Source organism: Lolium rigidum, chromosome 4 (genome assembly GCF_022539505.1).
Source record: "Lolium rigidum isolate FL_2022 chromosome 4, APGP_CSIRO_Lrig_0.1, whole genome shotgun sequence".
Classification (NCBI taxonomy): Eukaryota; Viridiplantae; Streptophyta; class Magnoliopsida; order Poales; family Poaceae; genus Lolium; species Lolium rigidum.
Genome location: NC_061511.1, coordinates 188,726,725 through 188,741,895, shown reverse-complemented (window position 1 = coordinate 188,741,895; position 15,171 = coordinate 188,726,725). Strand labels below are relative to the sequence as shown.

General features: G+C 49.4%; 1 protein-coding gene across 1 annotated transcript; it reads right to left on the bottom strand.

The window, feature by feature from the left end:
- Nucleotides 1-9,156: 9,156 nt before the first annotated feature.
- On the bottom strand, nucleotides 9,157-12,695 carry LOC124647931 (phospholipase A1-Igamma1, chloroplastic-like). The gene is made up of 2 exons (XM_047187778.1): nucleotides 11,326-12,695; nucleotides 9,157-9,594 (listed from the first exon to the last, which is right to left on the bottom strand). The coding sequence occupies exons 1-2, from the start codon at nucleotides 12,693-12,695 to the stop codon at nucleotides 9,324-9,326; spliced, it is 1,641 nt and encodes a 546-aa protein (XP_047043734.1). The 3' UTR covers nucleotides 9,157-9,323.
- Nucleotides 12,696-15,171: the final 2,476 nt, after the last annotated feature.

Below are 15,171 nucleotides of genomic sequence, written 5' to 3'. Positions count from 1 at the left end.
GGCGCGGTCGGGATGCCCCTCGTGGTTGGGGGCAGGCGATCAGGCGCAGCCTCTCGCGCGGCGCTGGCTCCAGGGCACGGGACGCTGACCAGGAGGGTCAGCGCCACCGTGATCGATCGCACCACCGCGACGAGGGGAGGCGCAGGTGCGCTGTTGAGGCCTCCCAAGCTGCTGCCGATGCTTCAGGTATGCTCACTGGTGCCTGCCAGCAGAGCCTGGTCGCCGCGCCTAGCCTCGCCCTTGCCGTGGTCACCACCACGCCCTCCCTCCCTACTGAAGACCGGAGCAGCCCTACGCCTGCCTCGCCTGAGCTTGGGTTGCCCAGGGATTGGGGCTACGGTAACACCTCCGGGGACGCGCTTGACGCCGTTCTTGGTTCTGGGCCTCGAAGGCTCGGTAGGGCCTGGCGACGGTCGGCCTCACCACGCGCGGTAAGGCGCAGGTCCAGGGCAGCTCTCACTCCACCGACCTCGCCGGACCCCCCTGCTTCACCAACCTCGGTCCTCCCCTCTTCCCCAACAACTGGCAGCTGCGAGCACACGCTGCTGCTGCCTTCTGCTCAGCCGGGACAGCAGGTCATCCTCCTCTCGCCGCGTCTGGCGAACACGGACGTCGACAGCTCCGCTTTGGCCCTGCTGGCGCCGAACTCGCTGATGGATGCTTCACCCACGTCAAGGCCGCCAGGCTTCGAGGCCTCTCCTGAACCCCGCACGCCGCCACTCATCGTCGATGGCTCACCGGCGCGCACACCGGAGGCGGTCACCAGGGCGCCAAGTCTGCAGGCGACAGAGCTGGACATCTCCGACGACAGGGCTCCTCTGGCGCCCATGTTTGCGCCTGCCCAGGCCCCAATTCTGTCGCCGCCCATGTCCTCGCCACCGGTGCGCCCTGTGCCGCGCAGGAAGACGCTCGCTGGCACCGACATCACCAGATCGGTAGGCTTCTCCCTGAGAAAGAAGGGCGCAGCAAACACTCACAAGAAGATGACTGCCCCGGTGGAAAAGAGGGCCCAGGCCATGGTCTGTAAGGGCCTGGGGATAATCAAGGATGGCGAGGAGGTCACGGAGTGGGCGTTGGCTCAATTCGCTAGCCGTTTCCAGGGCAGAATCCATGAAGACGTCCTCAGCGCCATGCTTGCGCTCTTCAAGGTGGGCTCGGACGAGGATCTGGCCAACGATGACGCCCTCATCGCTCATGGCGGAGCGAACGCCCTGGACCTCGACAGGCAGGTCGATGTTTCAGCTGCGCCTGAAGCATGAAGCTGTTCGTTTGTTGCTGTAGGGCTGCTAAGTTACCATGTTAAGCTCGTCTGTCTTATTTCGGTTTCGGTCTGCCTGGTGCTGTACACCGCCTGGGAACGGCTGCTTGTTTGGGGCAATTTCATTGCCCTGCCGTCCATCCCAGTTTTCTTTTAGGGGCATTTGTAATGGTTGTATGGGCATATGTAATGGATGTGGTGTTGCTGCAAGTCTCACGCTGTGTGTTCTTTACCGCTGTAGCGCGCTTCTACCTCCTTTGTATCTTCCTGGGTCACCTCATTCCCCATGTTAGAACAATGCTGCAACATTCTGGGTTGGAACATCCGAGGGCTCAACGACCAAGACCGCAAAGATTCTGTGCATGAGACCATCGCCAACTCTTCTTGCCACATTGCATGCTTGCAAGAAACGAAGCTACACTCCATCTCGGCTTTCGACGCCACTTACATAGGCGGCTACCGGCTAAAAAGTTTCGCCTTCAAACCGGCGGATGGTACTAGAGGGGGAATCCTTCTCCTTTGGGATGACTCTATGATTGAGATCAAAAATGTCGTCATCTCCGAGTTCTCCTTGTCCGCGGATGTCTCTTTGATTAATGCTTCGCAAAACGGTTCCTTCAAGCTCACCACCGTCTATGGACCGACGGCTCGTGCACTTAAGGACCAATTCTTCGCCGAGCTCGTCGCTCTCAAGCCTACCCCCGGGGTCCGTTGGCTTGTCCTTGGGGACTTCAACCAAATTAGAAGAGCTCGTGACAAGAACAAAGGGAATGTCGATAGGAGCCGTTTGGTGCGTTTTCGTGACGCGCTCCAAACTTGTGAGCTTACGGAGGTCCATCTACAAAACCGATGCTTCACTTGGTCAAATGAGAGAGCGAGCCCCACTCTATGTAAACTCGATGCTTTCTATTGTAACGCGGAATGGGACCTTCGCTTCGGGACTCACGTCCTCTATGCGCTTTCCTCCTCGCTCTCGGACCACTGCCCACTACTCCTTGCGGATGCTAGTGGACCGAAAAGGACAAAGTCTTTTCGTTTTGAGAATTTTTGGCTCAAGCTTCCGGGATTCGATGACATTGTTAAAGAAGCTTGGACGAGAACAACAACTCACACCGAACCGTGTCAAATCCTTTTTCACAAGTTGAAAGAAACCGGAAAATGTCTCCACAAGTGGGGGAAGAGGCTTTATTCTAACACTAAGGTCATGTTGCATGCGGCTCTTCTTGTCATTCTACAACTTGATATGGCCCAAGATCATCGACAACTCTTTCCGGAAGAGGTTGATCTTCGCGCCAAGTTGAAAAGGAAGGTCATCGCGCTTGCCACCGTCGAAAGGGCTAGAAAAAAGCAATGTGCTCGCGTGGCAAACATTAAAGAGGGAGACGCCAACACCAAGTTCTTTCATTTACGGGTCAATGCTAGAAGAAGGAAAAACCACATACACCGACTCAAGAAAAACAATGGGTGGGTGACGGAGCACGGCAACAAGGAAAAAGTTGTCTATGATCATTTCAAGTCCATCGCGGGTAGGGGGGAACCGAGCACCCATGACTTCAATTGGGATGAGCTTAACTTCACCTCTCCGGACCTTCACTCTCTTGGAGGAAATTTCACCGAGGAGGAGGTCAAGGAGGCCATCAAGCAAATGCCCGGTGACAAGGCCCCGGGGCCGGATGGCTTCACCGCCAACTTCTTCAAGAGATGTTGGAGCACCATTCGAGTGGATGTGATGAACGTCATTCATCTTTTTGGGAACTTACACGCCGAAAATTTTCATTGGCTAAACTCCGCAAACATAGCTCTACTTCCGAAGAAAGAGGGAGCCGAGGAGATTACCGACTATCGACCCATTAGCTTGATCCATGCCATTGCTAAAATCATCTCCAAAGTCATGGCAAACCGTTTGGGGCCTTTGATGGATGAGCTCGTTTCCAATGCTCAAAGTGCCTTCATCAAGAAAAGAAGCATCCATGACAACTTTCTCTATGTCAAAAACCTCGCCACAAAGTTCCACAAGAACAAGACCCCGGCCCTCCTCTTCAAGCTCGACATTCGGAAAGCTTTTGACTCCATCCGGTGGGGGTACCTTATTGATCTCCTTGCTAAAAGGGGCTTCCGGTTCGCTTCGGAATTGGGTTGTTGCTCTTCTCAACACCGCCACCTCTAGAGTTCTTCTAAATGGGGTGGCCGGCCCTCCTTTTAGACTTGGCCGCGGGCTTAGGCAAGGCGACCCCCTCTCGCCACTTCTTTTTGTTCTCGCCATCGACACCTTAGCCCAAATTTTGGAGAAAGCTACTACCCATGACATTCTTCACAAACTACGGGGTAGAGGCCAAATCCTTCGCACTTCACTATATGCGGATGATGCGGCCATCTTTGTTGCGCCTTTAAAAGAAGATGTCCAAAATCTTGCCCACATCCTCTACGACTTCGGGAAGGTCACCGGTCTTTGTACAAACTTCCACAAAAGCTCCGTTGTTCCAATACGTTGTGGTGATCTCAACCTTGATGACATCCTTCTTGACATTCCGGCCAAGAGAGAATCCTTCCCATTGAGATACCTTGGGTTGCCTCTTACGGTAAAATGCCTTAGGAGAAAGGATATCCAACACCTCGAGGATAAGTGCGCCGGCAAATTACCTACTTGGAGTGGAAAGTACATTTCCATGGCCGGCCGTTCCGCTTTGATCAAATCCGTCATCGCCTCCCAAACCATCTACCACTTAACACCTCTATCCATCCCGAAGGAAACTATCTCCTTCATCAATAAGATTGAAAGAGCCTTCCTATGGTCGGCCAAAGAGCACACTACGGGTGCAAAATGCAAAGTAAATTGGGAGATCGTTTGTCGTCCTAAAAAGTTTGGTGGCCTTGACATCCTTCATACCGGAAAATTTGCTACGGCACTACGTCTTCGGTGGCCTTGGGTGGAATGGAAAGACCCAAGCAAAATTTGGATTGGCTCCGGTAACCCATGCACCGACCAAGATATGGAGCTCTTCTACGCCGCCACCACAATCACGGTTGGAAATGGGTCCAAAACACCGTTTTGGTTTGCCCCTTGGCTTGAAGGAAAAAAGCCAATTGAGGTCGCACCGCTTATCTTCGCCTCTTCGAAAAGGAAAAATTGGAAGGTGGCACAAGCTCTTCATGACAATGCTTGGGTGAACAAAATTGCTATTGGGGAAGACTTTTCGTTGGAGCATCTTACTCAATTCGTTGAGCTTTGGACCCTCATACAAAATTTCAACCTCAATGAAAATGTTGAAGACGACATCTCTTGGAAGCTCACCGAGAGTGGACACTACACCACCAAGTCCGCCTACAACCTACAATTCTTGGGTCTCACCTATTCAAGTTTATACAAGTCTATGTGGAAGATGTGGGCACCTCCTAAGATCAAGTTGTTCATTTGGCTTGTCCACCAAAATAGAATTTGGACCGCCGATCGTTTGGCCAAGCGGGGTTGGCCTAATTGTGGAGCTTGCCCTCTTTGCAACCAATGCCTTGAATCCGTCGACCATCTTCTTGTTCATTGCCGCGTCTCTCTACGCCTTTGGGACAAGGCCAAAGAGAGATTTGATATTCCCTCTATCAATACAAGCGCTTGGGCGGACCTAACCTTCACGGAATGGTGGACTTTGATATCTTCGGGCCAAAACCGAAAGGGGATGACTTCGCTTGCCATGCTCATTATTTGGGAGATTTGGAATGAGAGAAATGATAGGGTTTTCAAGAACAAGCGGGCTACATCGCAAATCATCTTTGAGAGGATCACTAAAGAGGCAAAGCTTTGGGTTTTAGCCGGTGCTAAGTTTTTGAGTCTTTTGATGCCGCGAGAGTAATTGTAATAATTTTTGAACCTTTTACTTTCTTGTAAACTCCTTCTTAATCAATGAATGGGCAAAGCTTTTGCCCTCGTTCAAAAAAAAAAAAAAACTTTGGCCCAGTTTTTCTGAGATTCGACCAAAATATTGTAAACTTTTCAAAATAAAATTGAGACACACTGACCGATGAAATGTGAACATGCAATGCGCATCGTCACTGCCTCATGAATCCTAGTAGTTGTCAGATCTACTGATCTAGGTAGAAGTATAGTTGGTGTTTGCGTAAAATAGATAAATTTAGTATTGGTAGTATACTACGGAGTGGAGTAGTATGCAAAACAACGACATCGGTAGTTGGTGGTCTCTTGAATTCTTGATCACGACAGGCCGACGAAACGTTGGATCGGCTTAACAAGAAGTTGTGCAAGTCGTCGCACCAGATTCACGGAATGAGTTCAGGGCTCTTTAATACAGCTCGGAGGCTCATCACAGTAGACAACAGATCAGTATTTCAATGGACCTGACGCATAATTCAGGTCGTATATTTTGCTGCAATGCAAAGTCGTATTGACAAACTCCACTGACGGAACTATCATACGTTCACACGATCGACCTGGCGGCCCTTGTAAAAAATGTGCATAGATTTTGTCGTATATTCACTTCTTTTGTCGTATATTCACTTCTGTTGTAGGTAAGCCGTGATTAGTTTGGGACGTACGTAGGACGGCCAACTAGCCGGTATTAATGTCCACAGAAAAAAAAACCTAGCTGGTATAAGGGAAAACTAGTACTTCCACCAGCGGTAAAAAAATTTATATCAAATTAAAATATGTCTATATTTATTAAACTTATCACCTCTCCTAGCGGATGCTAAAGTCCCCAACTCTGCTATCATCCTCATCTTGAGGTTGCTTTGCATCGAGCGGACTGCAAGGGTGTTCGAGGGCACTGCCAACTTTGCTATCATGCTCATCTTGAGGTTGCTTTGGATCGAGCAGACTGCTAGGGTGTTCGAGGGCACTGCAACTATTGCCGGTAGAGTGCTCGATGGTGTCATGCGGGAGTGGAGCCTCTAGCTATCGTGTAGGCGTGGATCTGTGATAGATGTACCTTAGTGTTCTGGCTACGGTGTGGTGCCATGGTGGTGGGGTTCTGGCCCTGTGGGGCATGTAAACAATCTTCTCTCGTAAGCTGAAATGACTCGTAGATCTCGTGTGGGTTCTCGAAAAATATTTATTAAAAAATGACAAATATATATGGAAAGAAGAAGTAAGTCCATCAAACCTCATGCAACTTTTTTTGAAGTAACAATGTAATTTATATTAATGTAAAAATAGGTTAAAAATCGTAACAGAATTAATTAGCGCGGTTACAAAAGATCCAGATCCTAATGTAAGCTAATCTCCCCGTTTCGAATTAGTTAACGCAGTTATTTTCTAAAACATAAACGAACCTACACATTAAAATGCGTCTAAATACATGTGTATCTAAACTAAATCTTAAAAAACTGCGTCAACTAATTTGGAATTAGGGGAATACCAAAGATAACGTGCAGAGGCAATTGCCTTGAAATTTTGAAGAGAGTACATGCACGCACTGACACTATTGGCCATCGCCAACCACCGAAGCCGACATGACACTCTTCGGCAAAAGAGGAGAAAGACCCCATTGTCACCAAACATGGGAAGCACCATCCTTCAAGGCTTTTTGAGCCAAAGACCTGGCATGATGTCTGGCGGGGCACATATTGCATGTCGGTTGGGGATCTTTCTTGTGCCTTCCTGGCCTCACATCCACCGCCTCCTATCAACGTAGTCGAGAGATCACGCCAGAATCATCATCCATTGACCGCCTTCCATGTTTTAGGTCCCTATCTTCAACCACACGGTGGTGCCGCCATCCATCAACGTAGTCGAGAGATCACACCATAACCATCATCCATTGACCGCCTTACATGTTTTAGGGTCGCCATATTTTACATGAATTCCATATAGTTTCTGTAGTTTCCAGATGATGTTCTATAGCTTCTCATGCCTAATCATTCTAATGTCAGGTGTTCTGGTTTTCAGAAGTTGGGATGAGGAGGACAACGGAAGACATGCTGATATTTGGGACTATCTAGTAGCTTCACACACCATCTTTTCGAATCCAACTCTACAAGTGTTGGTAGCGAGTAAACAATGCATTGACAGCATCTTGCAATCCTCTAATAAAGAGCTTGCGTTATGTTGAAACTAGCTTTAGGAACTAGCATTTTTTTGTAGGATATGATCCTTGTCCATATGGGTGTGAACCTGTAATGTAATGCTGAGATATGTTATGTGTCGTGAACTTGTGAGCCATGAGATATATGTTCCGATCTAATGGAATATCTACTGCTTTTGATATGTTATGTGATATTACATGTCTAATTTTACTGTTATCAACCCATGTTACTAAATTTTGGATATATGTGTGTAATTGGGTTGTAAAGAGGCCACGGCCCAAAATTTATACGAATGTAGAAACAAAAATTGGAGAAACAAATAAAAAAGCATGCACTAAAATTGATTGTTAAAAGGCCACTGCCAAAAAAAAGCAAACCGATTGTTTAAAGACCAGGATGGAAGTGGATAGTAAAAGGCCAAAAGAAAATGGAATGTAAAAACGGTTGTGACCCAAAAAAAAAAGGAAGAAATGTTGGCTCGGCCCATGTAGACAGTAGAACTGGACCGGGATGATTTCGATTCACAACCATTTGGTATGGTCACATATCTTCTGCGTACGATTCGCCACATCGGATCGAAAGTGGATAGGCTAGACTGCTAGTGACAAAGGTTTTCTCACAGAATCTATGGCCATCAATTTTGGTCATTACTATCTATCACCATTTCAAGAAAGGTCATTGTAGTCTGTTAGTGACTCTCAGTTGTTGAGCAATAGTTTTTGGTCAGCACAAGATCATAAACGGAAAAAATGACCATCTAATGACCAATATGGAGGGTCTCAATTTAGCAGATTTCTTCTAGTCTTCAACCGCATGTCGGCGCCACCAAAACCACTAGTCGCAGCCGCGGGTAAATCCTGATCAAATCCTTTATGCTCCACCATAGCACAAGAGACAACGCCACTATAACGGGGCGCGGTATTAGGACAGACACATCGATGTAGCTATCGTTGTCTCATTGATGCCATCGGCGGACCCAAATGTTGTCGATTAGAAGGATCAACAAGCACACGATGCATATTTGTTCGCCAATGTGGGAGTGGAGCTGAGGCATATTTATTTGCTCGGTTGCTGGCATGGGGGTAACACGGGAATGCCCATGGATCATGGACTTAGGTTTTAAGGAAGAGAGTGTGTTGGTGGTTTCGTCGGCATACAAACAACGTTAACACATGGGACACGATTTACCTTGTTTTAGGCCTCCGGAGGGAAAACCCTACGTGATGCTTGTTTGTTTTTGATTGATAGAGAGATTGCAGGGGTGCATTGATAGCTAGCTATAGCGATGTAGATCGCTTTGCGGTGTCTAGCTAGGGTTTTAGATTGCCTAGAGATCGTCCTCCCTGGCGGCCCCTCCTAGATCTTTATAAAGGAGGCTAGGTCTTAGGTGCATAATTTAGGTTGGCTACATAGGAGAAAAAAGACTATAAAATTCCTTGATTGGGGCATGTCCTTGTTCCGCACGCCAGGTTCCTGGGATTTGGTTCCTTTAACAACTGTCAATTCTTCTTGGACCTTGTGGGCCTCGAGTTGGACCGTACCAGGTATGGTAATAATGAGTACCCGACAAGGTATGCCCACGTCAATGAGTACCCGACAAGGTATGCCCACGTCATTCGCCGCTCCCACCACCCCAACGATGTACCATGACATATTAACCCTAACCCTAACTACTAAGCCAGAAAGGAGAAATCAGCCACATGTCCCTTCTGCGGCTAGAGCGACAAATGGAAGAAGAGGGGACTAGCACCCTCGCTGACGAAGATGGGTGGAGGTAAGCAATGCATGTAACTCGTTTTACGACAAAAACTCCAAAGATATATATGAACTTTTTCCTCCACCCCATTTTTGTGTACATGCATATTGGCATCGATGCACGTGAGCACCTTCAACACTCCACACCACACTCGAGAAAACAAACAACCCCTTGTCGCACATCATCATTGGGACGTACGAACGGTGTAAACCACAACGAGCTCATTCGAGATTACAGATGCTCATCCCCCTTTGCGCACATTAATAGTCTCTATGTCTAACCGAAGAGGCGAAAGTGACCATGGTGTTTGCGGTGCTTGTCGTCGTCGTTCCCACCGTGTCCATCGTGGTGGTGGTCATCGTCTAGATGGCCTCGGCGGTCGGGTTGGATCCAACGGCCATCAGGGGCACGGACCATGCCCTTGTTCTCGTCCTGGCGCCAGAAGGGAGGCACGCAGTGGTGGTCCTTGAGGAAGTCGGATGCCTTGTTCACCAGCGCCGGGTCGCGCCCGCTCGCTAGCACAAACCGCTCCCCGCTACCATGGTACCTGCAGAAAAATTCAGATTATTCACTAATTGAATCAGATGAGTTAAGGATGATGATTATCCAAATTAACAAAGAAGCCGTGGGTATGAAGGGTCCCTTGTAAACGACGGCACCGTATCGTTCATATTACGATGTTACTTCGGTTAAATGATTTTATCCCGTGCAGAGGAGATCTGTTCATGTTTGTGGCATCGATTTTCTTCTTTAAGATTTACACCATACTTTCGCCAACTTTCATTTAGAGGTTTACGTGGATACATTGAAACGCAATAATAAAATGGTGGTCTGACATTACTCAGACTGCATCGTACAGTATGTTTTTTATTTTTTGACGGGGACTGCATCATAGGTTTGATATAGTATGTTTGTATGTAGCAGTTGGTTGGAGTCTGAGCTAGCTAGCGCTAGGGTCAGGTCCGTTCAGACATGCTAATAAAATTCTGAATTGGATTGGTCTAGGTCTGCTTGTGACACCTTTGGCCTGGCTGTCTTGACGAGGCCAAGCCGATGATGCGTTGGCTTGGGTTAAGAAGTTGTGCAGGTCGTCGCCTCAGAATACGTAGTACGTACTTGACGGAATGACTGAGCTCAAAGCTCTTTTTTAACCATCCCCGATCGAGGCTCATGGCAGTCGACGACAGATCAGTATTTCAAGTTTTCAACAGACCTGGTGCACCACTCAAGTCGCATATTTTGCTTTGAAAGCAAAGTCGCAATGACAAACTCCACTAAACTATCGTATTACTACGTTTACACTGCGTGGCATCCCTTGTTATTAAAAAAATGTGCATAGATTTTGTCTTATCCTAGTATAATCAGTTATGTTGCACGTGACTAGTTTGGACGTACGTACTTCCTGTGTGGGAAAAGCGTTACAGATTTATCTAAAATTTACATGCATATATGCAGTAAAACGGGCGCAGAACATACAAATTTAGACATCTATGATACTTACCGCCGCCGTTTCGAAACAAGTGGTGAAACTTCGCTTAGATATGGATGTATCTACACGTAAATACATATTGTAGATTTGAACCTAGACAAAAGCTGCGAAACTTATTTCGAAAGTATTTTGGAGCGGAGGGAGTATGACACAACTAGTCGGTATTAGGTACTAGATCGTTGGCACATGTTAATCAAACTACCGTACGTTGAGAGTCAAACATGTCGTTGGCTTCTCGATCGGTTGAGATCGATGAACCAACCAACTAATCAAGATGGTACAATTAGCCCATGTATGTACGGCTGGGCATGGGTGATCCCCATCTGTCCCACGTAGATACTGCTGGAATAATAATATCGTAGCACACGTCTGTCCCGATCTGAACGTGATCGTCCAGAAGATTAAAAAATGTGCGCATGCTCAATGCAGGCACGTAAATCATCTAGGCCTCTTAGTTTGACCCGTCGAAATCCTCTTATATGATCCGACTGCGCGCCTTCATTAGATCCACATGTAGTGTAGACAGATAACCCTACCACTACCAGCCCAGTGTCCACGTACGCTACTGTCACTTTATAATCACTCGTGGTTGTTTAGCTCAAGATTACACGTACGTATGTCGTGAGAGCAATAGCGTCAATTTTAAGTTTCTACTAAGCACTAGGCTACTGGAGCCACGTCACCGTTGGTTGGTACCGATGTGACGACGAGATCATTATTCTGGAAACAAGATGGGAGAAAATATCGAAGTTGTCGATCGGTGGATGCCGACGTGCAAAAAAAACGTACCCGTCGAGCAGGTGCAGGTGCGCCTCGAGGTTGTGGGAGCAGCCGGGGTCGAGCGTGTCCTTGAGGAACGGCGAGCGCTTGTGGTCGAGGGCCAGCTCCACGCCGACGTGGCTGTAGCACCAGGGCATCCGCAGCCCCTCCGCCACCCGCCGGACCATCTCCGGCACGCCCTCGTTCAGGAACAGCCCCGGCATCCGCGGCACGTTGTCGTGCACGTTCACCACCCGCAGCGCCTTCACCCCGAGCTCCCCCTCGAACCGCTCCCGGAACCGCCCGTTCCCCACCCTGGGGCCCGAGAACGAGTACACGCACACCGCCGCCCTCCTGCCGTCGCCGGAGACCAGGTTGGCGCCGGACTCGGCGATGTCGTAGGCGCTGAGCACGGCGAGCGAGCTGCCGAGGCTGTGGCCGGTGACGGACACGCTCACCTCCTCGCCCAGCGCGGTGTAGTGGCCGACGAGCTTGCGCACCTCCAGGAGCACCTGCTCGCGGGCCGAGTACTTGCAGAAGCGGCAGGAGGGGTCCTTGTCCGTGTACAGGTCCACGAACCCGGACTCCACCTTCACCTCGCGGTCCGGGCACGGGATGCCCTCGTCGGCCACCGGCCGGAGGAAGTCCATCAGGTCCGACACCCACTCCAGCCGCGTGATGGTGCCGCGCCACGCGATGACCACGTCGCGCCGCCCCAGCCGCGCCGACTCCTCGTCGGTCGACACCGCCACGTACCCGATCCAGGTCGCGCGCTGGCTCCACACCTTGGCGTCCGCGCGGGACCGCTTGTCGGAGAAGGAGAAGCTCGGGAACCGGAAGTTGGACGTCGCGTACAGGTACCGGGTCACGGCGTACCCGCGCGCGGCCTCCGGCATGCCCAGCCGGTCGAAGAAGGCGCGGCGAGGGTACTTGCAGCTGCCGCAGTACCGGGAGGACAGGTCGTAGTCGAACGCGTCGTAGCAGGCCTGCGCCAGCTCGCCGTACCGGATCAGCTCCGACCGGAGCAGCGGGTCCATCGGGTCCAGGAGCCCCGCCCAGTCGTCGCACCCGTGGATCTCGCGCCACCGCGAGGCAAGCTCGTCATCGTGCCTCCGCGCTCCGCGGCGACGGAGCGATGGTGCGTCGTCGGGTAGGTACAGGTCCTCCTCTTCCTCGTCTTGGTCGACGTTGGGCTCGAGCTGGCCCACGAGGGACGCGACCGCCGCGTCGTCTCTCGTGGCCGCCGACGGGAGCTGTGATCTTTTGATAGTGGCAAGTGGCGCGCACAGGGATTGAGCTCGTCGGAAGGAGATTTTTGCGTGGCTGGTGTTGGCGGCGGTGCCGCGGTGGGGGAGAGAGGAGAGCTGCGGGGAGACGTCGCGGCAGGAGACTCGCGCCATTGGAAAGTCGATCGTTAGTCGTCGGGAATGGACACGCGGAGAGGGAGAGGCGCACAACGCCTTTATGCCATCGGGCCCTCGGGGGAGCCGGATAGACCCACCAACTCTGACACCTGTGTGTACACATGGGGCAATTTCGATAAAAATAACCTTTTGCCGAAACTATTGCACAGAATACCTCCCGACGAAACAATTTTGCAATTCCCAAAAAAAAAACGAAACAATTTTGCTCGACTAAACGGCGTATATGCGAGCGGTGTGGCGCCCGAGCGAGCGGCGCCACACATTGTGGCCTACGTGGTGTGTGCGTGTCTGCGTGACGAGCGCGACCAACGTGGCAGGGTGTGTGGCACCGCTCCCTCGGGCGCAATGTCATAAGCGCCACACATCCACCTATGTGTGTCGTTCGAGCAACTCCAGCCCGACCCGGTCTCATTTATTCTTCTCTGTTTCTTCCTACTCCTCTCCCTGATCACGCGCCCCACCTCTCTCCCCTACCCAAATCCCTCTCAAATCCCTTTGGATTTCTGCAGCAGATCTGTTCGTGGATTGCGTTCCCAACCCGTCCCTTAAGGTAATCTCCTTGAATCCCCTTCTTTTTATCCAAGATTTTCAAGGGTTTGTTGGTTGCATGACTTGATTTGTTTTGTCTTGCCATGGATAATTATTAAACACATCTATCTATGTGTTGTTCAAATTATGGTAGGGATGGCAAGAATTGTTCATGTTCATCATGTGGACAAGGATACTTTTTTGAAAGGAAACATAGAGTCGGACCCGGATGAGCTTGAATTGGTGGTGTTTGACAGTAACCCTAACTATGCCGAGGTTTTAGCACAAGTGAGGATTGAATTGAATTGGAACGAGCCAAGTGATGTTGTTGAGCTAGAAGGAAGACATAATTGGGGTTTTGGAATGCACGTCCGTTGGAAGACAATGCGTATCAACTCCGAGCAACGTTGGACTGTTTACAAAGAGACGGTGGCTAAATCACATGACAAGGATTTGGAGTTGTTTGCCAACAAGACAGTTTATGTTAATTTGCAGCTTGACCTTAACCGGCGCGCCTCCCCGATTGATGCTAGGAGTCCACCACACATGAGCCAAGAAGAAGTCACCGAGCCTCCCATGACCCAAGATGAACCGCTAGGATTCCACCACACATGACAACAAAGTTGGTGATTTGGACACATATTTGACGCAAGAAAACATGGACCCCACTCCATCCCTTATTCCTGATGTTATGCATCGGACTCGGATGACGATGGTCCCGATGAAGATCTTGATGAGGATAGCCGAAAGAGCCGATATCTTCAAGAAGGTAACTTGATGGGATATTCGGATACCATTGTTCCGTGATGTTAGTCTTGCGGATGGGGTCGTGGTTGATGGTTGCAATAGTTTACTTCTTAGAGCTAGGACAATTTCCCACCGGAATGTGGATCACAAGACAAATGGGATAGTTAAACGGTGGAAGTTCGAGATCTTGTTGGAATTTAAGGTATGGATAGAAGAGTTCTCAATTAAGCATCATCGCCCTTACACCGTTGTTCACTCGGACGTGACGAAGTGCTACACGGTTAAATGTGAAGAGGATCGGTGCCCATGGGTTTGTTCGTGCAAGACCTTTGAAGGGAGGGCCCACTTGGCACATAACAAGTTGGGTATCAACTCACATGTGCCGGTGGAAGAAGCTTGATGGAAAGGATGCCAAGCCAGACCACCGTCAACTCACATCCGAGTTCATAGCTTACAAGCATTATATAAACATCATCAATTCTAGGTATTAACTGTGCCTAGAGATTCTTTCCAATGTTGAAAATATTTTAAGAAACCCAGTTCATTTAGATGTCTTAGCCACCGAAATTTTCAGCACACTATGAGCACAAATTATGTATAAATACAATAGCAAAAGATAATGGTATACTAAATAGAGTGGGATTAAGCACGTAGGATTAAGCCTAGTACCTTTTGTTGGCAACAAAGATTTATTGGCAATAAACGAAGTAAACTTCTTGAAGGTATCAACATCACTTCCAACCATGAACATTAGGTTCGTGCAAAATACGGTGAAATCCCGCTTTAACTACAACGTCTGACATAGGCATCCCCAGTGGGCCTGCCAAAGATAGTACCCGGGGTTTATTGAAGGCCCACTACCCGAAGAATAAGAAGACTCGGAAGCCCAAGATATTGTTAAGGAAAGCTAGAATTGTAATAGGAAGCATTATTTGTAATCTTGCGGGAGGAGTTAGAAACCTTCCCGGACTACGTAACTTGTACAATACGAATCCTCGGCTCCGCCTCCTATATAAGGGGAGTCGAGGGACAAAGAAAGCATCGGATCATTGTTTCTCAAACCCTAGTTTCATATTCGTCGAGTACTTTTCGGCTGAAACCTTCGAGATCTACTTGCCCTCTACTTCCAACTAAACCCTAGTCTACAACCCGTAGGCATTGACAAGTTAATCCCTTG